Source organism: Mixophyes fleayi, chromosome 6 (genome assembly GCF_038048845.1).
Source record: "Mixophyes fleayi isolate aMixFle1 chromosome 6, aMixFle1.hap1, whole genome shotgun sequence".
NCBI lineage: Eukaryota > Metazoa > Chordata > Amphibia > Anura > Limnodynastidae > Mixophyes > Mixophyes fleayi.
Genome location: NC_134407.1, coordinates 71,626,944 through 71,652,438, shown reverse-complemented (window position 1 = coordinate 71,652,438; position 25,495 = coordinate 71,626,944). Strand labels below are relative to the sequence as shown.

The 25,495-nt window shown below is 40.9% G+C and overlaps 1 protein-coding gene across 4 annotated transcripts in view; it reads right to left on the bottom strand.

Annotated features, from left to right (window-relative positions):
- The window catches only part of SDK2 (sidekick cell adhesion molecule 2), a 482,261-nt gene that overhangs the window by 94,227 nt on the left and 362,539 nt on the right, over positions 1 to 25,495 (bottom strand). For all 4 annotated transcript variants that reach the window (XM_075216839.1, XM_075216840.1, XM_075216841.1 and 1 more), the window contains 8 exons: positions 22,878 to 23,011; positions 14,210 to 14,321; positions 13,923 to 14,113; positions 11,208 to 11,291; positions 10,561 to 10,755; positions 10,162 to 10,278; positions 6,914 to 7,081; positions 226 to 328 (listed from right to left, as the gene is read on the bottom strand). In XM_075216839.1, the coding sequence (XP_075072940.1) occupies positions 226 to 328; positions 6,914 to 7,081; positions 10,162 to 10,278; positions 10,561 to 10,755; positions 11,208 to 11,291; positions 13,923 to 14,113; positions 14,210 to 14,321; positions 22,878 to 23,011 (1,104 nt within the window). The remainder of the gene's footprint in view (positions 1 to 225; positions 329 to 6,913; positions 7,082 to 10,161; positions 10,279 to 10,560; positions 10,756 to 11,207; positions 11,292 to 13,922; positions 14,114 to 14,209; positions 14,322 to 22,877; positions 23,012 to 25,495) is intronic.

Here is a 25,495-nt window from a genome sequence, read left to right as displayed (position 1 = left end):
TTTAACTGGCAATTTAACCATGCAATAGGGCTGTCAATAAGCTATTTGAAATCGCAAAGCTGATGGTCCATCGTTCACTGTGTAGTGGCCTCACCATGATTTTTACACAGGACCAGCTATGAAAAGGAGCAGAAATAAAACTATGCTGACAATGAGTTGGTGTATTTTTCTGAAATTCTCTGGAAAACAGTGTGTCCCAGTGGCATCAGGAACCCAGTATCTTACCTGATGGCCACACTGGGGTCATGTGACACTGCACAGGACATAGAAGCTTTAGTTCCCTTGATAACGCTCTGGTCTGTCGGAGGGTTGATAATGCGGGTTCGAGCTGTCAAGACAAAGTGATACACACATATAATTTGTTACTTATTGGGACTTATGTTGAGTAGTAAAAATAGCTGCTAGTAAATAGAGCGCATTTACCCCCATATGCTGCATCAGAGGTCTGCACCAGGCATGCTTACACCAAGATACACTTATACCGAAACCAGGTCATAAGAACAAGTTTTCATAGGGAAAAGCGTATTTACTATTAGGTTTGTGACCCAAAAAAAAAACCTTTATAGCAAAGCAGGTATAATCTTCCTTCTTGTGCATAAATAAAAGTAGCAAAAATGCACTTTAAAATGCACCCATGAAAACATATAATATTAGCACGATCAATGAAGAAAGCACTATCAGCTTCAGAGGTCAATAGACAAGCAGATGACCAGAAGTGGCTAGCTAGTCCTAGTGACCATCATCATCACTGGGTATTTGTACCAGCCCGCTATTGATATGGCTGACAGGTGTCTCCATGCGGGTCTGTCTGAATTTACACTCTTACAATACTTGATCTGCATTGGCATGTCCTAAGCTAACCTGTGTATGCCCATCATGTTAATCTCAAAACCTGGTAAGATGTGTAGGCTATAAACACTGTTCATGACTATTAGTATTATCTTTATTCTTCATTCTAAGCAGCATTGTCCACAGAATTTATCTACTTACAATGTATGCTTTAAGGTTTTTTACTTCGGTGCATAAAGGACACAAGGTGACAGAAAAACAAAACGTTAATCCTAGAATTAAACCACAGAGCCACAAACATACCCTAATGATGAGATGGTTTTTGTGTAATTTCATTTTCAATAGATCACCAGTAAAATATTTGTGCAGAATTTATTCTGCCCAGAGAACAGTATTTATTTATATATGTGCATTTACTAAAGAACCTCTACACATATATAATAGAAACTGAAAAGACATATTTTGCAAACCTTAACACAAGCCAAGATGTTTGACATTGCATGCATCTTATTATCTTCCTCAGTGTAAACTACTATAATCTGATATTACGCATTGTAGGCCACAGAAGCAGGGACAGATTTGAGGGGGAGAAGGGGTGCAGGATATTGGGGTCCCTAGTCCCCAACCCCACTCTCAGGTGCTCCTCTGTACTCCATGTCCTCCTCATTCCTCAGCGAAGGCTCCACCTACCATCCTGCAGACAGACACGCAAAACGGATGTTTAACTCTAGTGGGCGCTATCACCTAATCATATTCCCTGTAATTCTCCGATTCCCTCAGTTTCTCTCTCATCAAGAACATATGTGGGCTCCTTGTCTTAAGTACCCTGGGGCTCCCAAAGCCTTAGCTCAGCTCAGCTACAAAAGCTATGTGTCTTTCATTAGGATTACAGAAGACTAATGTGCAGAAGAAAAATTCCATCCATGATTAAATGTAATCTTTAGCATAGGTAAGAGGTGGAATAGTTCACGCTGTCCCAGTAAAAATATAGTACTATCAATTGTAGCGGTAGTCATGTGATTCTCTAGCTTTTGTGAAACTAGAACTCCCAGCATTCCCTGACAGCCCATAGGCCTATGGCTGAGGTAGTTGTAACCACTATGTGCTACGTAAGGAGAGGTCTGTGCTTTTCTTAACCTCTTCCTTGAGATTGTGGTGGTACAAGGGCAGGACGAAAAAAGAGTGGAGCAGAGAAGAGATAAGGGGCATATTTTGGAGAGCACCAGTCAGACATGCCCATGTACAACGCAGCCATAATGTGTGTGGCAAGTCTTATTAGGGGAGATATGGGAATCTAGTTTATCTGTTGCCCACAATAGCTGGAGAGACACAAGATGCCTACCTAAAAGTAACAAAAGTCTTCCCAATCAGTAGATGTTTTCATTGCTCTGAATGTACTGACTTATACACTTTGTGTGTACCACTAATGCCAGTGTGTTCAGTACATGGCAGGTACATATAAGCCATTCTACATGAATGCTTTCTCAAATAAGCCAACCGTTATTAGCTAACATTGCGATCAGCATGAGCTAGACCAGGAATGATCAGCTTTTGGGACTTCGCCAAATAGTTTACTGACATAGTTTCCACTAAGATGTGCACTCTGAAAGATTTACACACACACAATCTAATGAGAGCACCCTTATGGAATTGATTAAACATCTGCTGTTCAGTAAATGTGGGTCGGTGTATTGTATTAATGTCCAAAAATTACCAGCTCATCCTGGACCATTACTATCAGCACATTCCCTTTATGTATGACATTCCACTATCAATTCCTTTTCAAATATTCTTTCATGTACTTGCCGTCACTTCACTTATTCCTGCCCCAAATACCAACCCGTTTGTCGGTTTTTCACTGAAACAGAATGTGACAATAAACGTCTCTCCATTGTATACTCTAACATGCATCTCATGGATTAACACTTTCTAATACCTGTAGGTCCAAATGTCACTTCAAAGGTAAAGGGGGGAATTTATCAAGGGTTTTAACACGGTGCAGGAGGGAAACCTTCTTCAAGGGAAGAGAAGTATTAGAACACAAGGGCATGCACTGACACTGGATGGGAGAAGGTTCAGAGGAAATCTGAAAAAAATTACTTCACAGAAAGGGTAGTGGATAAGTGGAATAGCCTCCAATCAGAGGTGGTAGAGGCTAATACAGTAGAGCAATTTAAACATGCTTAGGATAGACATAAGGATATCCTTTCAAAGAACTAAGGACCAAATAGGGTATGAGGTTACCATAGGTTAAAATATGGACAGACTAGATGGACCACCAATGCATATATTTGTCTGCCTAATGCATATATATCGGTGAACATGCACATATCACTTTTGGGAAGTGCCCCTTTAAATTTGCTCCGCTCCCAATATTGGGAGTTCAGTTGGAAATGTGCATGGTACAAACAGTAAAAATGTCACTTTAAAGTACAGCACCACTACTTTTACTAATTGTAACCTTTCCTTTATTCTCCTACTGTTCGGCAGAATCTCATTTATGTCTTAATGAGGAGACATAGGGTCTGCTTGTATTTCATGTACTGGTAATGTACATTTGAATGATCATTTTTGCAATGGTAGAATTCAGACTATAAATGTGCTTTCCAATGTGGAAAGGGTGTCACATGGAAAGTATAGAGTCAGGTGTGATCTCCACCTCAGAACACATGTAGAACTTGAGTCCTTGAGTTCAAGCTCCTGTTTTGCCCTATAAGTGAGCAATCTTCACTCCTTGAGTCTCATTAATAATTTCTTGTTCCAAAACTCTAAATCTCCTTTTTATGTGTGAGCATAAAACTAGGCGCACGACAAAATGTTGTGCTTCCACAAACACTCAAATCCATGTGCTTCCCTGTAATAATATAATTGGTGCATGTGTGCAAAAAGAAGAGTATCAAATCAGTAAATGGCATTTGCTCTTTGGGCTCGTATTTTTCTGCTTTGCAATTGAGTTGTTATGTGTATTTTGTCAGTGGCATACAATCCAAATGTAATGTCTTTGCGCTCTGAACATTTTTGCCAATGTGAGGTTAACACCTGAATTGACAAACCAGCGTATGACACCTCAACATGGTATTTTCAATTGGAACAAGGAAGACAGACTTGATGGGTCTCTAACTCCCTTCGGGCTCTTGTGTTACACAGAAGATAAAGTCGCAGGACAAGCTAATTTCCCTTCTGTCATAGTAGACAGTGTGTGGAAATCAGCTGAAGCATCGTGACTGTGAGAGCCAAAAAGAAGGCGAAGAGTTTCAAAGCTGCGAGAATCACACTGCATTATAAGAAACAGCTTCCTAGCATCTCATTTAATCCTTCCTGCTGCTCCGGTGTAGGCAGAAAGAAGAAACATATGCATGGGTTTCTCAAATCCTGTCCTCCAGGACCCTCATATTTTGAGCAGGGGTGCTGCTAGCCATCCTGGTGCCTGAGGCAGCAACTGCAACTATTAACAGGTGACAATAATTGAATACTTTTTTTTTCTGTGCTTTCTGCTGGAACTTTATATAGAACATATGTATTGTTTGTATCCTGCAGTATCTGTCTCAATATGGAAAGTACCCTATATGTATAGCATACCTACACCTGAATTCAACAAGATACACTTCTTCAGATCTGCTTGAATACGGACATGCGTCTGCCTGAATTACGTACATGTTTTTAAAAACGCACATAGGGCCTGATTCATTAAAGGAAAGGAAAGCAAAAAAAAAAAGGAGTAACTTTGCATCTTGGCAAAACCATGTTGCATTTAAAATGTGATGGCAGATGTGTAGTTGGGATAAGGCATGTCCTAGATCAACTTTAAATTTCACTGTAAGCATAAACTATCAAGTATTTGTGTGCTACATGAAAAAACAGCCAGTATATAACTTATGTGCAAAATAATACTAATTTGCACCCCTTGCATTGTAACATGGTTTGTCTAGGAGAAAACTTACTCCTTTTATTTTGACTGAATCAGGCCCATTATGTTCGTTTTGCATGCCTTAATGAATCAGGCCTAAGATGTTTAGCATAGCATCAGTCCAGAGAACTAGACACAAAATTGTGTATTATACAACTTAGTGTTTGTGTACTATTAGGTGTATTCCAGCAAGTCCCAAGCCTTATATCATTACAAAATAAATATGACATACTGCACATTTTCAAGCACAATTAATATTTCTTTGTAGAATTTAACAGACTGAAAAAATTAATGTGGCATGTGCAAACATTTGAGCACCCTTCCTCAGGGGCGGGCTGGGCCGGGGGGCATCGGTCCCCCGGGCCGCTCAGAGTGACCCCTGTTCGGGCCGGCCTCCTCCCCGTGGATGCAATATTACCTCAATATTGCATCCACGGACACGCGATGTGGCCGCGTCAGCGCACAGGCGGCCATATCGCGTGTCATGTGATGCGGCCGCCTGTGCGCCCCCCGGGCTGCATGTTGCAAGCCTGCGCCTGCCCTTCCTGTTGATTCATTTATATATTTTTAAAGGCCTCAACACTTGAATTGGCATTAAATTAAGTCAGGTGAAAACAATTTCAGTGTTAACTAAACACTCTGACCCTTCTAACCTCTTAGGATGTTGTACCTAAGGGGAATGATGAAGTCAAAGGAATTCTGGGTAGGACCCCCGCACCCCTGGGAAAGCAGATAATTCTCCCGCATCTTTTTCACTTTCTAGTGAAGTGGGCAGGATGTGGGCCTCAATGACGTGAGTCCATGCGAATCTCTGCATTTTTCCCCGTCATGTTGCCAAAAATGCATCTCAGGGGCACCCCGTCCCCCTCCGTCCTCACACTTCACCTCCCCTTCGGGATCTCCCAGGGGTGAAGAGTGAAAAGTCAGCAAGTATATGTGAAGCATAGGGTGGATCTATTATGATTTAGGGTTGCATGGAAAGAAAAATAGATTCCAAATACATATCAACAAATCCTAAAAATCCTATAATTCAGCAGTCAGTGACAAAATTGAAGCTGGACATTTCAGTAAACCCATGATTCAAAACATACACTAAAATAATCCATGACGTACTTACAGGAACAAAACATTAAGGGCTTGGAATGATCTGTGAAAAATCTCAAACATGCAGCACCTGCAAGAGGCCCTAAGAATGATTCTTCACTCTGCAAAGTCCTAACGCAAGAATAACAGTCTCTGAGCGAGCTACAAGAAATGGTTGGAAGCTGTGATCTCTGACAAAGGAAGAGTCGCTCAGTACTGACTGACCAAACTTTTACACTTGCCACATATACTGGTTTATTTTTTTCAATCTGTTAAAATCATAAAAAAAAATTATGTAATAAAATGTGCAAATATATGTCAAGCTTAAGGTTGTACTCTGCAGAAGGTGTGTTAACTTTTTTTCACTTAGAGATTCAATGAAACTACACTATTTCTGTGTAGGGGCTTTTTGTCTCCAATATCACGTACATATTAACCCGTTCATGTCCAATGCGATTTTATACCTTTATGACCAGATGCATTTTTTCCAATGTATTGACTGCAGTGAATTTTATAATGTTTTTGTTATAAAAAAAAATAGACTCTCGTTTGGCAGTATATAGCAATATACATATCTAAAGTTCATTTAGATAGAACAGGAAAATAAGCAGTGTAGATAGGAAGTAAGTGCAAATAATGATAACTTGCAGCATTTTTAAATTTCATGCAGTGCAATTGAACACTACAAATATACCTGTAAATTGATTATTTTTTTCTCCATCAGTGGATTCACAATTTCTTTTAGATTTTTGATTGCTAGAGCATGTGTCAGCGACATCTCAGCTCATGTTAACACATCTTAACAAATGTTCTAACAACTTAACAACAGTTCTGCTATCCTTTGCCAGCCTGCCTGTATCTAACATGATGTTTTATTTTTAGCACTAAAAGGTATCCAGCAATTTCAAAGCCGGTTGCTTTTTTCAACATTAAGTAGCGTGACCTCCATGCAGAATTGAATTATGAAAAAAACTATAGAACATAAGGACGGCAGTACTACGCTCCACGGAAAAAACCTTTTATGCCAAATGACACTAATAAATGAAATCAACTCATGCAGGTTCCAACAGCAGCAAACTATAAAAGTATTACAGAATGCTGCAACTTCTCTCTGAAGTACAGTATTTCTCTTACCCCATATAATGACATCAGCAGAGGCATCGTCAGCACCACGGGAATTGGTAGCGGTGCAGGTATAAGTGCCCATGTCTGATATATGGGCAGGACTGATGAGTAGGCTTCCGGATTCTAGAAGGGTGAAGCGGGGCAGCTGAATTGATCCGCTGGCCAAAATCCTATCACCTTGAGATAAGAAAGAAAAAGCACATTTTGGTCACAGAGCTTCTCATTCCTACCAGATACTCTTTTAGGTTAAGTTTATCACATGTTTATATGTTTATCATTTTGATGTGTTTATTTGCACCCCCTTTGCAGTACATATGTGTGATGAACTCACTATACTTACTGTAAAGCAGGACTTATCTTGACACAATTCTGGGCCTATCAGCCTTTGCTTTATCTTCTCCAATCCCTTTCTCTAAAACCTATGGTTCCCAAGCAAACCCTGAAGGGTTAACATTTGCTATTAAACTGGAAGATATAAAGATGTTCCAGTTGCCATGGCTTCCATTAAGGAAACACCAGTAGGTTATAAACCATATATATATAAAATGGTTTAACCCTTCCCCTTCCCTGCTCTTAGAGCAATCATTTTTACAGCACCGATTCTCAGCTTGGTTGCTCATTCTCAGACTTAAATGGAGGACAGATCTGGACTGTTACACAGGTTAGTTATGGTCAGAACAGAAGTAGTAAGGATATTGACACTGGGTATATATTTCTTTCAGGGCTGTACGGTCACTGTACATAGAGGAAGGAAGCATTGCCGTATGTCACAACACAGCTCTACTTTATTAAGCAAGGAATAGAGGGTTGCCGCTGTCTAGAGATGAGAAGCTCGGCATATGATTTATACACAGGCTGGGAACTGAGGATCAGCTTATCATTCATACACAGACTAGAAATGAGAAGCTCTCCGTATGACTAACACAAGCAGACAACGGCTGAGAAGCTCTGCATATCTTTGTATACTGAGCAGTGTAACTGGGAGGCAGCACACAATAATGTATACCGAGCAGTGTGACATAAAAATATATCCTGACACACTGGTTGGAAGCATAGTTGTCTACTCTCCCAAAATATCGGTGAGACCACTGAATTAGTGTGAGATCTTCTGGGTTCCAGAAAGAGCAGGCCCATATTTCCAAAGGGAGCTGACCTGCCTGCAATGTGGATGGGGTTGTAATAAAAAAAATAGCAGAATCATATGCTTTGCCCCGCCCATGTGACTGAATGACATCATCAAGCTCTGCCATCTCAGTGAACACTGACATCATCAAGCTCTGCCATCTCAGTGAACACTGACATTATCAAGCTCTGCCACCTCAGTGAACACTGAATGACATCATCAAGCTCTGCTATCTCAGTGAACACTGCCTGACATCATCAAGTTCTGCCAACCCAGTGAAGACTGACATCATCAAGCTCTGCCATCTCAGTGAACACTGACATCATCAAGCTCTGCCATCTCAGTGAACACTGCCTGACATCATCAAGCTCTGCTATCTCAGTGAACACTGCCTGACATCATCAAGCTCTGCTATCTCAGTGAACACTGCCTGACATCATCAAGCTCTGCCATCTCAGTGAACACTGACATCATCAAGCTCTGCCATCTCAGTGAACATTGACATCATCAAGCTCTGCCATCTCAGTGAACACTGCCTGACATCATCAAGCTCTGCTATCTCAGTGAACACTGCCTGACATCATCAAGCTCTGCCATCTCAGTGAACACTGACATCATCAAGCTCTGCCATCTCAGTGAACATTGACATCATCAAGCTCTGCCATCTCCGTGAATACTGACATCATCAAGCTCTGCCATCTCAGTGAACACTGACATCATCAAGCTCTGCCATCTCAGTGAACATTGACATCCTCAAGCTCTGCCATCTCAGTGAACACTGTGACATCATCAAGCTCTGCCATCTTGGTGAACACTACCTGACATCATCAAGCTCTGCCATCTCAGTGAACACTGACATCATCAAGCTCTGCCATCTCAGTGAACACTGTACCATCATCAAGCTCTGTCATCTCAGTGAACACTGTGACATCATCAAGCTCTGTCATCTCAGTGAACACTGTGACATCATCAAGCTCTGCCATCTCAGTGAACACTGACATCATCAAGCTCTGCCATCTCAGTGAACACTGACATCATCAAGCTCTGCCATCTCAGTGAACACTGTGACATCATCAAGCTCTGTCATCTCAGTGAACACTGTGACATCATCAAGCTCTGCCATCTCAGTGAACACTGACATTATCAAGCTCTGCTATCTCAGTGAACACTGACATCATCAAGCTCTGCCATCTCAGTGAACAATGAATGACATCATCATGCTGTCATCTTGGTGAACACTGAATGACATCATCAAACTCTGCCATCTCCGTGAACACTGTGACATCATCAAGTTCTGTCATCTCAGTGAACACAGAGTGGACAAGACATAAAGACGAAATTAGGGTACTCATATGCTTTTCCCCAACCAACTGGATGATGCGAATGGCATCATGAGTTCATGCCTACCTTTTCTTTTCATACATCTCCTCCACCTATCTTGTAAGGGAGATATGAAAAGCAGGCAAGTATGGTTGAGCATCACTAAGCCAGTCCTTGTGAACTGATAAAGTATAAGATATGTTCTGCAATTGCTAGGGAGCCATTTTCTGGTTTCAGGGAGGCGCCGCTGTAGGTTAATGTGTTGTTAAATGCGCATGAGAGTGTGTAGTTCAGTTGCTTGCAAAGTAAACATTGAGCAGTGTAGCCAGTTAGAAAAAGAAGGCTATGCCAGGGACCTCAAGGAGTGTGTGCTGCTTTGTGTTTGTGCGAGCATATTAACTGTAGAGTGTTAAACTGAGACTAGTAGCAGCAGGGCATCAGGCCTGTAGGTGTGAAACAGACTGGTGTATGATAATGGCTTAATCTGCAAGACAATGTAAAATATTTACAAGCACCTTTGCCTAAATATTCTACACTATGGAAATGAGTCCACCAATATGACAACATTAGCCAGTAAGACCAGGTTCTGATAAGTGGTATGATCTGACTTTGATGCATCAGCCACTGTTAAAAAATAAAAGATAAAGAATGTATTGACTTTACAACAAAAACTGTCTTGATATCTCTTACAGTTATATATGTTAGGTGTCCTAGGCCAGGCCTATTGTGTAAGGCTATGTCACTGATAAAGACTATGTAGGCACTGTCTATAGAACAGTAGGTGAGTGTAAGTTATACTATTTAGAATTCTTACCTTTCTGCCAGGTGATAGCGGGCCGCGGAGCCCCAGAGGTTTCACACTGCAGCACCACAGCAGTGCCATCTATCACTGTGCTGTCTAGGGGGCCCTTTGTAATGTTGGGGGCAATGCCTGTGATGTAAACAGAATTGTAAACATAATTTACCTCCATTAATCTAGCAACACAACCTATGTTATATTTTTTTTTAACAGGTTCCACTATTTAAATGAATGATGCTGGACGAAATCGATAAAAGTGGTAGATGCAAGAAGTGGTGTGCACAAGACATCTCAATCCTTTTAAAAATTGGGAGTGACTTAATATTTGTCCAACTTATTGTACATTTTTCTACAATTTATTGCTAAGATATTCTCTTATAATGTGAGAAATTAAGCTATAAAAATGGTACTTACTGGTAACAGCCAGGTAAGTGGAGGACTGTACCTCACCCGCGCTGTTACGGGCAAAGCACTGGAACATTCCTGTGTCATCGGGCATCAGCCCGCTGATCCTTAGGCTTCCTGCGCCCACCAGACGAAACCTAGTGTCCCTCCGAATATCAATCAGAGCAGCATCTTTGTACCAGGAAATAGAGGGCTGGGGAACCCCTGGGATACAGGAGAACATGATCAGGGAATCAGAAAGAAAAGACAATTGAACGAAAGAGTGAAGTGTAATTATAAGACTGCAAAAAAGAGACAGTAAGAGATCTAGAAATAAAAAACAGCAATAGAAAAAGCCTAAGGACACTAAAAATACACACGCTATCTACCAAGTAACGTCTCCTGGGTACTTAGCATAACAAAGCATATTAAATTATCTCCTGGACTCTTCCATGTTACAGTCATTTATTTCTCCAATTGCTTGAGGGGCTGCAGTGCCCTTTTCTCAGAGTAATTATATATACAGCAGAAACCTAATTGCAGTGAAAGTGATTATTTCTGACAAGTGAATATATATGAATGTAAGAGCGATAATATGGAATACTAAATGTAGTAACGTACTGGATCTAGCCTATGGGAGCGGTTCTATAGCTCTGGATTCCAGTGGTCACACTCACCTTTTGCCTGGCAGGGAATGTCGACCACCTTCTCCATCTCAGCTGTCAAGTGTCTCTCAGGCTCCATCACAAACTGAGGGGGCTCTAAAGACACATAGAGAGGGTGTTTAGCCTAATTAATGCCAAATAGTATCTAAATTACGGGCAGATAACAAGAAAGATAGGGTAGGGGGGACGAACACTTTAAAGGCACAAACACAGATTCACACATATTTTTCTTTTTACTATTGCTAATTTTTATTCATATATAATGATGTTTCTAATTATGTAGGTAGTTTGGGATTTGCTAATTTGGAATATTTCTCAATTACAGAGCTGTAATCAATTACAAACCACTCGACACCTCAATATGTCATTCACTGTATTGCATACTGACCATACTTGGCTAATTGGAAGGGACAGTGTATTCCCTGGATGTAAACTGAGTGACGAGGCTGTGAGGGATGCAGAAGAGACATCACTCAAATACTACTAATCAATCTGGCTAGATGAAACACTGTGGGGTCTATGCATCAATAAGATGCAGTGCTCCTAAATACGCACCACAGAGATGCATATTTATGCACTGCTAAGATGCACCATGCGGGGCTACTCTGGGAGCCCTGGAGAAGTGACCCCTCTCCTACGATCTATTTTGCGCTGCCAGTGATTCTGTGAAGCCAGAGAGGCTTCAGCAGAATCCTATAGGAAAAGACAGATAACACCATCCTGAGATGGCGTTATCTGTTATCAAAGCTTGATGCACGGTGGCTAAGTGGTTAGCACTTCTGCCTCGCAGCACTGGGGTCACGAGTTCAATTCCCGACCATGTCCTTATCTGTGAGGAGTTTGTATGTTCTCCCCATGTTTGCGTGGGTTTCCGCCGGGTGCTCCGGTTTCCTCCCACATTCTAAAAACATACTAGTAGGTTAATTGGCTGCTAACAAAATTGACCCTAGTCTGTGTGTCTGTCTGTCGCTCTGTCTCTGTCTGTGCAGGGGCAAACGCAGGATTTGCAGAGGGGGGTTTCCACACCACGCTGCCAGTGGCCGTGGCCAGCATGCATGGGGCGTGGCTATAATTTTAGACAGTGCTTGGCTCCTCTCCTACTCTCCCTATCCCCATAATATACAGGAGCAATGCTGCGTGCACTACTGTTAGGTGCATGCAGCTCTCTCTTTTCGACCAGAGCCGTGTAAAGGCGGGGTCAGGGTCCAGCCACCTCAATTATACAGTGCCCCATGCTTGGAGGGGGTTTCCAGGCACTAGGAAACCCCCCCCCCCCCCCCCCCCTCTATGCTGTGTGTGTAGGGAATTTAGACTATAAGCCTCAATGGGGCAGGGACTGATGTGAGTGAGTTCTCTGTAGAGCGCTGCGGAATTTGTGGTGCTATATAAATAAATGATGATGCTGATAATAATAATAATTGAAAAACATAGCAGTCCTCATAGTAATTTATGGGGACTGCAATGCTGAACGGTATTTGTCTAATGTCCTCCAATAGGCAGTTAATGCATAGCAAAAATACTTAACAGTAGTGTCAAAACAGCTTGATGCATAGACCCTTTGATCTGCTTATTGCATGCAGGCAGTTAGAGATTCAAGTGCCACCTGTAGGCTGTACAAATTACTGCATGGAGTAATGAAAACAATACAGAAATTCAAAATGAGATAAATGGAGTGAGGGCTTACAATTCAATAGCTATGTAACAGCTCAGCAACACTCACAGTCTTTTTAACACACTTTCCCAATTGTGCTAAAACAAAAACAAAGTCAGATTGGACGACTGCATATGCTAGTTCTCACAAACGTTGGTTAAGGAGACCTTATTATTCCATTAGCAGAAAGCAAATATGGTGCCCTTATATTGCTCTTGTAGAACATGTACAAGTGGTAAGTTGTCCAATCCACCAACAGCTAAGAACTGTGGACAGCTGCCCACGTACCCCACAACTATATCTAACAAATCAGCATTCTGCTCAACATTTCAAATAATAACACGCATATTCAACAGAAACAGGCACACAATAGCTTGTAATCACAATACAAGCACATATTACACACGATTTGTTGGGAAAAATAACCTTAACAGATACCTTACATTGTTAAAACACAACTTAAACACACAATAATAATAAACACATTAAAAGTCAACATCAAAAGTGCAAAACTGCAGAGCAAACCCTCTTTTGTGATGTTGTATCTTGTTTGACAGGAAAGTGCATTTATTTCGGGGGCAAGATGGTAACGTCTGAGTGGGTGCAAAAAAGTAGCTGATTGGGCAATTGGGGGCATTATATGGCGAGTACAGATCAGGTATGAGCGCACCTACTTTTGCACCAAGAAAAGAGATTTCATTTTGTGAGACAAGATGATTTAAATTAGATATAGGACTGGAGAAGACAGATTAACAGGAGAATCCCTTGCTATATGGAATAATGGAAATGCCCCAGATCGCACTTGCGTACATTAAAAAAAAAATGCGGCTCCACACTCTCTGGGGTTTGTAAATGACCTTAGCTGTATGCTATTATATTAAATTCAGGGGATTAGGAAAAATCGGGGAATCTTTAGCCATATACATCTTTAAACTAGGCCCATAAAATGCTAAACTTGCAGGAAATTAAGTCCATGGAACAGGGTACCTAATAAAGGCAGAAATTTGTTGGGTGGGAATGATTAATACTGATCTCATTCAGGTTGAAGAGTGAGTACTAGATGACATATTTCCTACCAAGTACAGTTAGGAAGGCTCCAGCCGTAACTGCAGGGACACTGCTGCTACGTAAGGTGGCCTCACAAGAGTAATATCCAGCATCACTCAGAGTGGGGTTCAGGATTGCTAGACGGCGACCAAACTCGCTCACTCCGCTTGAAATGAGCACTCCATCCTTCTTCCATGTAATGTTTAACTTAATGAGCGGTCTGAAAAGAGAGATCAAGAAGGAGGTGAGAAGATGTGTACATGGAGAGTGGGAAGGAAGAGTAAATTATATGGGAGAAATGCAATTGTAAACTCACCTAGCATTAGCAACACACTCCATAGTGGCTTCAGAGGTACCCGTCACAACACTGGTATTTTGGGGTGAAATGATGATGGTGGGAGCAATGGGATCTGCAGGACCCCCTACATCTGAGAATACAAAATATATAAGTAATGTGATTTGTGTATGTGATTTGCACTTGAAATGTGCAAAACAACTTGTGTAGTATCAGATGATTGGCAGGTTAGCAGCAACGGTAAAAAGCACTTACTCAGTAAGATGGTGCCGGGTGCAATAAGGAATAAGGGATGAGTTACTTTTTCAACAGGAATATAATTTACTAACTTGTTGCATTTGTGTAATTTACAATATATAGGGACCTAACACTTATAGGTATATGTTACAGCTATCTGTTCACTGGTCACATACCATTAAGAAATATATCACACAATAGAGACCATTGAGGCTGTGTGGGTAATTGGTGGCCACAAAAAAGTCATATAGGGCCAAACCTTCATGTACAGAGCGCCTATATCTGGGAAACTCAGAGACGTCATTAGTTCCTACTGAAATGATAGGCTACCTTCTCGTTATTGGTTCAGACTACAGAATGGCTACCTGCTCATAAGAATTGAGTGTAGGAAAAGGGTGCATTTTAAAGGACCATTCCTTAGTCATAAAGCTTGGTTAACACTGTCCCTGCCTATAGCTGATATGAAAGATGTCTACGTGTCTTTGTAGACCTTTGCATGTAAGAGGTTCTTTAAAACATTGCTTTTTCTTCTGTCAGCAAAAGAGACAACAGTGTCTGTTTTCTGAGCACTAGTCTGGACAGTGGACATGTTTCATTTGCAGTAAATCCCGGGCATGTGCTCTGTTTCCTGCTGACTCTGCGCTACAAGGAATAGGAGATTAGTTTGGACTCTACCATCCATCCACTCTCTGAATATGACCACAACATGAAACTTCTGCCTCACTCCTCAATTCATCTTTCTTTAACTGGTTAGTAAAACATGAGCTGGCAGACACAGTGATAAAAGTATTTTTACCAACTTAATGGTAGTGTAGCTGAGCATAAGTGACCACTTCCAGACTGTATACAGATACTGTCATTGGACGGATACCTGTGCTGTATACTTTTTATTTATTAAATAAAAGCACAATTAGAGTTATATAAAAATGTTGAACTGTGTGAACCACTCAAATGACAAAATCAAAACCAGATGGAAGTCTAAAGTGTACCCATCACCATTTTGAATGCTGGACCAATATTTACAAGAATAGACCCTATTGACTACAGAGGAACAGTGTCAGACTGGCCCAACAAGATAAAAAGAAATCCTTGGTTGGCACATCTACCTGTGTGCACAGCTACCTACCTAACGTCACAACTCCTCCTGACCTCCTCCTCTCCACTTTGAATGTAAACAGCTGAACCTAACCAAACAGGGCCGCTCCCTGCATACACAGTTATAGTGGAGGGGCAAGGGGGCTAGTTGGAGGATAGACAAGCTATATGTAATTCACACTATGGGCTGGCCATTTCCATGTGCAGGCATGATACTTCTTGGGCCCTTGCTTTTCCTAGTGGACCCTTCCTACCCCAGTCCGACCCTACCTAGAACTAGTGACATAACAGACATGATGCACCGCTGCACTGAATATTGGTTCAGCCCCCAAAATGCCTGCCTCCACAGATAACGTCCTAACTGAGATTATAAAATGTATGCTTAACCCCAATTATGTCTGGAATGAAGGACAATTCTGAAATCAATCACAGGGACGGCCATGGGGACAACATTTGCACAGAATAATGTTAATCTTTCCTTGTCCAAATGAAATGATAACACTACTTGGAACCCAACCCTTACCAAAAGAATCTCATTTTATGGTGCAGATGTATTGCATACATATTCATATTTTGAGAAGGGGCACAGGAAGACCTGGTCAAATTCAAAGCTACAAAAATAAAAAATCACAGAGGATGTCAGAACAGAGTGTGTGAGAATTCTTTACTTGGAAATATTTATTAAAGATCGAACTATAAATACATACATCAAATCTGTGGATTTTATCCTTCTAAGCAATAACCATCACCCAAGTGCCTAGGAAAAAGCCCCAGAGGGCAATTCAAAAGAATTAAAAAAAACTGCTCTGAACAACACTTATATAGGGAGCCGAGAAAGACTCTAGCAGGGAAATTCTATGAATATAATTACAGGAAAGAAATTTTTAACAAAGCGCACGAGGACATAGAAATATATGGAGATATTACTTTCCTGCACAATAAGGACATATCCAGTGAACACAACTAAGTTCTCTTCATAACACAATACAGTAGTTCAAAGAATAGTGAGGAAACATTGGTACATTCTGCATAAAGATGAAACTTTGAAACAGATCTTACAAGAAAGCCCTATAAATCTATATAAAAGAGCACCCAATATAAAAAAACAAACTAATATCTAGTTTTATTCCATATAGGGTAGAACACAAACCGGTTTAAACACAAAAAAACATACTTTTTCCACTGGATTAAATGTAAAGGTGGAAAAACTATTACAGCAAGAAACACGAAAGCCCAAACAGAGATTATATCAAATATTACCAGAATAATAGAACAGAATAACAAATATATATTTTATAACATACAGGATCACATGAAACACAGAAGAGATGTTTATTTATTACAGTGTCCATGTGCGCTACAGTATGTGGGCAAAACCATAAAAAATGAATCACCAAGAAATATCAGAAATTTTATGACTACCTATAGTGTTTCCATTCATTTTCCCATAATATATAATCAAGACCCACCCTATTAACATTTAGCTAGTAAAAAAAAAGATTGGTGTCAGGGAGGAGTGTCATTAATAAGACATTAACATCTACATCTACACAACGCAGACACTATCACTTAACTTAAACAATGATGTTGACTAGGGTTCATTTCTAAACAATTACCAAACATGAACTATTTATTATTTACTTATTTCCCCACCCTTCATTGTCTCAATACAAAAAGCAGCCACCTGATTCAGTATTAATTTAAATGTTTACTCAGAGGACGAAGTGGAAATTTAGAAGTGGTGGTATGAAAAATGTAATGTAATGGGAATGTAAGTGAATAGAATAGAATGTGATCATCTTACAATGAAGGCAGAAGAAGAAGTGGCAGTATGGCATATCACCAGATACGACCACTGTGTTTACTTACATGAATTACCATCAAATGTCAACCACTTTAAGAGTAAACAGAATGCATTATACGACTGACAGATATATGAAAATGAATATGAAGAATATGAAGTAAAGAAACTGACTTACAGACATACATGAGATCAGGTATATCACCACATTTGTGGTGAAAAGACTTAGACAAAATGCGTTGGGCTGATATAGTACTAAAACAGAGCAAGACAGAGAGCTTTGTTTGCATCATGCTCTTGTACTGTGCTCACAGTGGGGCCATGAGTGAGTTTCCACCAGCCGCTCTTACCACTATAATGGTAGAGCCAGGGACATCCCTGCTCACTATTGAAACATGGATCCCAGGAGCCCCTCCAGTGCGAGTAAGAGGCTACTATTAGTTAGCTGTGACTGCACATATTTATACTTTCCTCCATTTTCTGTTTCATTCTATGGGGTCAATTCAATTCGGCCACGTTATTCCTAGAATAACGCGGCCTGCGCACTATTACTGTTAGTATGGTAAAAGTGCGCAATATTACCGTTAGTACGGTAGTTTTAACGCTGATTTTTGCTCACACCCCTTGGGGCACTGAGTAGGATTCCGGGTTAAAATGACCGTATTAAAGGTGATACTACTAATCCTAGACTAACATGGCCGAATTGAATCTGCACCTATTTGCTGCAAATAGGTGAAAGACCAGAGTAATATAGATTGAACCAGTTTTTAATAGTGTTTTGATCTTTGTAAGATAATAATGTTACCAGCACAATATCACCAACAAATATAATCATACTAGCTGAAGTACCCAGCATTGCCCGGGTTTAAATCTTCAAGTTATTAAGTTATCAATGAGTTGGATGTTACTGTCAACCTTTTAAAAACAATCAGCAGTTTAGCAGCTTTTCCAACACACCCATAAGGTGGCTGCCCAGTATCGGTTTTGGTTTTATATCAAATTTCATCGAAATCTATCCAGTTGAAGGCCGAACAGGCTCCCTGGGTCAAAGTTTTTTCCAGTATACACCAACGGGAGGTATGACAGAGACCCTAACCCCCCTAAATCCTGGCCAGGATCCAATTAGACCACCTAGCATTGGTTTCATCCCAATCGGAGCAGGGGTGTCCGAATGCAGGCTCGAACTGGCTCCCCGGGTCAAAATTCTGCCCAGAGTACACCAACAAGAGCGTTCGACCGGGACACTAACTCCCTAAAACCTGGCCAGGATCCAACTGGACCACCTCGCATTGGTTTCATCCCAATCAATGCAGGGGTGTTCAAATGAATAACAAGAGAGAGAAACAAACAGACCAAGTAATTTTATATATATGATATAACATTGCACTGTTTTCCTGCACAGTACATTTATGGCTAATTGATGCAACTATTTATTCTATTTTATTTCTATGTAATTCACAATACTGCATATTATGAAGTGCGTTTATTTCATACACAAAGTCTTACATTTTCTCTTTTTACTTGATATAGATTATTTTAGTTTTCATCTTTTATTTATATTTTACTCCTATTGACTAACCCAACTCAGCATTATATCATTTATACTCAGCACCACATTTGAAGCAAATCCACATTTTTTACGCCTTCGGTTTTCTGATAAGATATCTTTAATGTAGGATTGAAGCCCCAACTCCCAAAGGCAGCATTAGGGAAACTTTATACATCAATTTAGAGACACATAGACTAAGATCTTCTCCTCTATAATTAGTGATTATTGCCTCCGCGTCTCCCAGCTGGCTTTCATTAGACCTAAAGCCAGAAAGCTTGGTGTGCATAGAGAAATGCTTCCCTCACAAATCACAGCTTTAATTCACTTATTGTAAGCTCTATCAGTGGATTATACACATGTGGGCTTTGTGAATGGAATTGGTAACTTTATATTTAGTTACTTGTTTATAAGATTAATTACATGCAAATAATCAAACATGATAAAATTTAGGAACATTGGGACTGATTCATTAAGAAACTAAAGCAAAAAAAAAGAGTAAATTTGAACCTTGGTAAAGCCATGTTTTTTTGGAGGAGGAGGTAAATTTAAAATGTGAAGACAGATTTATAATTGGGGTAGATCATGTCCTAGATCAGTGATGGCTAACCTGTGACACTCCAGGTGTTGCAAAACTACAAGTCCCAGCATGCTCTGCCAGCTTTCAGCTAGTTATGTACTGGTAAAGCATGCTAGGGCTTGTAGTTTCAAAACACCCGGAGTGTCACAGGTTAGCCATCACTGTCCTAGATCAACTTTAAATTTCAATGTAAAAATAAAGGTATCAAGTATTTGCGTCTTACATGAAAAAACAGCCAGTAGTTTTTCCTTATGTGCAAAATAATAAACTCATTTGCACCCCTTGCATTGCAACATGGTTTTGCCAAGGTTCAATGTTACGAAATTGTTTATTCTTAATGAATCAGGGCCCATTGTCTCTAAAAATGTGTAATTCCAGATATTTAGACTGCTGCGGAAAAAGAGAATGCTTACCCAGATCTAATGAACTGCACTTGAGATCCTTCTCCTCACAGCATAGTTGTCAACAGCAATAAAGTCAAAACTTTCTATGTTAAGAGCCAGATATAGGGGTCTGCTTATCAAACCTTAATTCTCCAGCATTAGGCAAATTACAGCGCAATATGAAGTCTCCTTTATTCACAATGGGTATCAGGACTGGGGTTGTGTACACAACACTAGCTAGGATTGACACAGCCAGAGAGCAGTATTCACCAGAGCCCACCACAAGGTGGGATGGATCTGGCAGCATGCAGTAACCACGTCTTTAGCATGGTGGGCAGCACTACAGCAAGTAGCACAGGACAGTGGTAATTCTAATCCTGGTGAACTAAACCCTGACACTACTTACACCAGCAGTGGAATAGCGAAACTGACATTCTCGACTTACTCTTCATTCTGAAGATGTAATTTCCCGATAAACTCTTGATTGCGCCTGCTTACAAAACTGACGTGGAACTTTTGTGGCGGTTTAACATCCCAACAGCCGCATGGACGTCACTTTTAACAGCTGCATCACTAATTATGCTGTTAAAGGGCAATGCAAGCAGGCGCAAGCTCAACAATGTAGAAGGCTTAGTAAAAACCCTTGTAGAGCCTGTTCCTGCTTGCATTGCCCCTTTAACAGCATAATTAGTAGTGTAGCTGTTAAAAGTGACGTCCCTGTGGCTTTTGGGATGTTAAACCGCCACAAAAGTTCCACGTCAGTTTTGTAAACAGGCGCAATCAAGAGTTTATCGGGAAATTACATCTTTGGAATTAAGAGTAAGACTGGAATGTCAGTTTCGCTATTCAACTGCTGGTGTTAGTAGTGTCAGGGTTTAGTTCATTGGGATTACATACCGAACCCACACAGGACAGAGTGGTTAGACTAGTTGAGGTCAGCAGGATGCAAGTAATACAAAACAGATTTAGCATGCAGGGGAATAGTCACAGAAAGCCAAGGTCAAAACCAATTTGTCAACTCAGTACAACAGTACCATCCAAGTGTCCCAAAAAACAGAAACAAGCCGGGTCAAATGATCAGTCAAGTAGTAATTAGGATACAACGCTCAGGAGCTCAGAACAGTAAAGATGATACTTTGGCAGAGAATGACAGGCAGGGCAGGTTTAAATACTGTTTGGGAGTTCAGCTGTGATGCCAGTGTCCACCTGACTGCATTTCAGTAAACTTGCATCAGCCGTGCTTACTATGCTGTGAAGTGAAAGATAGATACTGAGTCTTGCATCTAAATAAAGGATTCCTAACTATGGGAACTACAAAAATGACCTATTCATCAAACTCTAAAAAGCTTACCTTTTCAGAGCTTGTCCATCTGAGGAGTGATAGCAAGTCTTTCCTATGGCTAAAGCACAGCCGGAAAGGGAACTTCTGAACCCTCCATGGCAGGCTGAAGTCTCCTCCCATTCCTCCTTTAACTAAACTGTCTCTGTGCATGTGCACAGCCAATGACTTGACATTCTGCCGCAAAACATCTTTTTCTCAGCAGAAATTTTCAAGTCCAAAGTCATTTGTATATCATTGAAAGGAGTGAAAGGAGTCAGTAACACCATGATCGGCTGGGGTACTCTGCTACAGTAGGGCATACGTGGTCAAAGACGATGACTCAGGATTTGAGGTCAACAATTAACAGTATTTCTAATTCATGCTAAAATGTTCTGCCACACATTCTATATTTTGTTTTAGGTAAATTAGGGTAATTTTTGCAATATGTTAATTTAAAAAAAAGTAATTCATTGTTACCTAATCAGTGATATGTCAGGATCTACTATAAGAGAAAACACCTTTATCTTCTAAACCTAAATACACATCTGAGATTAACTAGAACATGAAATTTAACAAAAAAAATAAATGTGAAAAAATAAAACTAAAAACGTATGTTAGCTTCTGCAGCTTAATTCTCAAGCCCCCCCGCCCCTTTGGATTTATCAGTCTAGTAGATTACTAGAGATGTCCTGCTAAGGCCCATTAATATTTTTGCGCTGGTTTCTCCCGGCCTGCGATAAACCAGTCACATCCCCATTCCCTGTGCTGGATCAGCAGCTTTTCTGCCTGTCTGCAAAATTCAGGATTAAGGGGCTTTTATTTTCCTTTATTTGTGATGTCTTGGCATTTAGTTGCTCCCCTTGCTATCGATCCACTTCCAGTCTAACACCGTTATCCTATAATGCTCACCGAGATACCGTGAACAAACTATTCAGTGAAACTGTTTACCTGTATGACATCCTATATGTGACATGAATAACATCTATATGTGTCCACCTTATATTTTCTTTTCTAGCCATAGATCCTTATAGTTCCCTAAATTGCAGCTAAAAATTGTTGGTCTTACAAGTAGAAAAAGTGTACAATGCCGGTATAACTCCAGATTAGAAAAAAAGAAAAAAAATCAGCTCCCCTGCTACAATACCAGTTTTGGCCCAATGTTTAATCTGACATTATAAAGAGGAATCACTGTATATGTAAACAGGAACTTGTTATCACTAAAGACAGTTGTGAGACCAAACAAATTATGACCAGTGGTGTAAGCAATTCTTTCCATACGCCCATACATGTTGAACAATCTTTTGTTTTGTCATGGTATGAAAACTTTTAAAACAATTTTTTTGTTGGATTAGTATTTTAATGGCACCTTGACAGAGTATCTATTGCCTTAACACATTGGATGCAGCCATTTTGTGGCCTGAAATCTGCCAATTCACTAAAAACTAGCGATATCACTGAGTGTGCTGTGCCGGTCTGATGTCTGTCTATTCATGACTTTTGGTACAGACCACAAAATGGCTGCCTCCACTGAGGAGATTTTGCTAGCAAGCAATAACAAACAAACACTGCCGACTTATCAACATGGTACCAATGGTAATGTTTTTTTGTTTTAAAGTATAGTGGTGTTGCAGTTAAAAGAGTAACAAATGAGCATAATTTTACATCAATCATAATAAGTTGCATAGTTATTATAAGAGAAAAGCACATAAGCTGAGCTTTTACTCACTTTCCACTGTCAGTGTGATTGGCTGACTAGTCTTGTTGTCACCGTTCTTGTCGTTGACAGCCTGAACATAGTATCGTCCAGCATCAGGAGCTACGCTGGACAGGATCACCAGTGTGTTGTCCTTGGTGATAGCACTGAATGGGGTGAAAGCAGATCACACATGTACAATTATCAAACATTTCTGAACTTTTACAAACCACCAAATTCATTCAACATGCAGAATTGGTTTAAGTAGATTTTATATAGTAAAGGGGAACTCCCCTTCAGAGAATTCTCTCTGGCAGGCAGAATTATTTCTTTTTGCTGCCTTTAGATATGTCAGCTCTGCTTTGGAGATACAATTATATTCAATACACGGGTATGATATTATCTTTTCTCTTATCCAAGGACAACAAAAATAAACAAATAAACAAATCTGTCTGGAACATAGAATTCTCTGAAGGTGAAGTTACTGTCACGAGCCGCGGCGCTACTCACAGCCGCCGCGGCTCGCTTCCTGTCGGTCCCAACGTCCCGGCCGTCACTTCCCTCCAACTCCCGACCGTTGCCAAGGCAACGGTCGGACGCCTCCTCAGCGCCGCGTCCCGGCAGCCAGGCGCGCATGCGCCCTAGGGACAATCAGTCAGATTCAGCCTGTGGCTGAATTAGCAGGCATTAGCCTGCAAGTGTGGATTTCAGGGCTAAGCCCTGATTGGTCTTGCTAGGTGCTGGCAATTAGCCTGCAAGTGTGGCTATGTCTAGGGGCAGGTTCTGATTGGTTGTGGGTTGTATTTAAGGCAATGAGGTCTGCTGCCTCATTGCCGGTTATAGTCTCTGTATCCAGTCTGCTGTACCTGCTCTCTGCCTTGTTCCTGTCTATTGGACTTGCTGTTGTTTACCCGTGTATGACCCTTGGCTTGGATTTGGACTTTGCTTGTGTATCCAGTGACCCTGACCTCTGGCTTGAATACCGACCTCCCTGTCTGCTCGTGACCCTTTGACCTCAACCTGTATACTGGTACTGTTGTCTGCTGCCGGCCCCTGACCTCTGCTTGGATTCCACTCTGCTTGCTTGGGTTCTCCCCAGCCGGTACACACTTCACGACCCTCTGTCAGTCTGCAGCCCAGTCTGTCCCCACCATCAGGGGCTCCAGTGAACACCTGACTGGCAGAGTAGATTCCGGGTTGTGTCGTGCCGGCTGGAGGGGTTCCTAACAGTTACCCTATAATTGGAAGCAAGAATCCCATAGGTAACTTTCACAGGCCATTTACCTGCATGCAGTGCATTTAATTATCTCTTCTACTAGTAAAAATGTAATTCCACACGCTAACAAATGCAGACCAGCAGCTCTTGTTTTGTTATCTGATGCGTCGCCCACTTCTGCAAAAACACACACAGACTTGCATGTATGTCAAAATGGTGGTGAGCAAGGAGACATTTCTCCGGGCTGGCTGGATCAGGATGTTTGCTGAATACAGGCTTGCCACAGTCAGGGCTGCCGAGAGAAATCTTGGTTACTGGTGGAGCCGCCTCTTGCCACACCGCAGGCTGTGCATACAAACTCTGGTTGTGTGACAGCACGGACCCCTTTCAGGTCATGCTGGCAGGATAGGTGGGGTGGGACCAATAGGAAGATAGTCCTATAGGCCATCAATTAACCCAGTATCAGCCACATAAATGTACACTCTTCATTAGAGATACTCAAATTTGTGAATTGGTTCAAAATTGAGATTTTTGGGCCAGTCCAATCTGCAGCTCACATACATAAACTATAAAATGTTGTCTATTTGAGCATAAATGGTTACATCTTATAGTACACTTAACTTTTTTTAATTCAAACAGCAAATATTATTATGTTAAACATCACCATTCCTATGGAAGACCATTTAAGATACTATACAGTGTAGTGATTTAAGCTCAGACATGCTTGAATATGATTAAACCTGTTTCCCTTACTTAATTTTTTAGTCTAAGTTTCCGAACTTATATAGCAAATATTCAAACTTTTGAGCATCTTCCAATCTCGCCATAGCAAGATGGCGGCATCGGCAGAAAGTGGTCTGAAAGGTTGTGTCTTCTGATGGAAAGACACATGCAATAAAAATGAGAGGCTGCATTTCCGGATGAAATGTTTAAATCCACGGTGTCCACCTAGTTTCAAGAAGCTCCTTCCATAAGATCCCTTCCCATCAGAAGACACAAACTTTCAGACCCTCTGCCGATACCGCCATCTTGCTATGCTGATCAATGCCCTGCCCATAAAAATGTACACATTTGCGTAAAATAGGCATATGCAATCACAAAATGTCACATGCGCTGTATGTCTGCATTTATGCAGCTTCATAAATGACCTTTAAAGGTTTAGTGGCGATCTGCACCTTATCTTATACTGGTACCCTAGTCTTGCTTGTTGTAACTATGAACATAGAGTGTAATAGTTTCATTAATATCTTGTCCATAGTTTGTGGACATCTGCAGTTTATTACAAAGGACTCAGGATTACCGCCTCCACCTAGTGACAGGGTATTACTCAGAACAGGGTTCAGTACTGGCTTTTGTCTCTGAACTGGATAGGCTACAGCTGGCGCCTTGATAAGCAGCACTAATCTCAGCCCAAGCTTCCGAAACAGAATTTCCC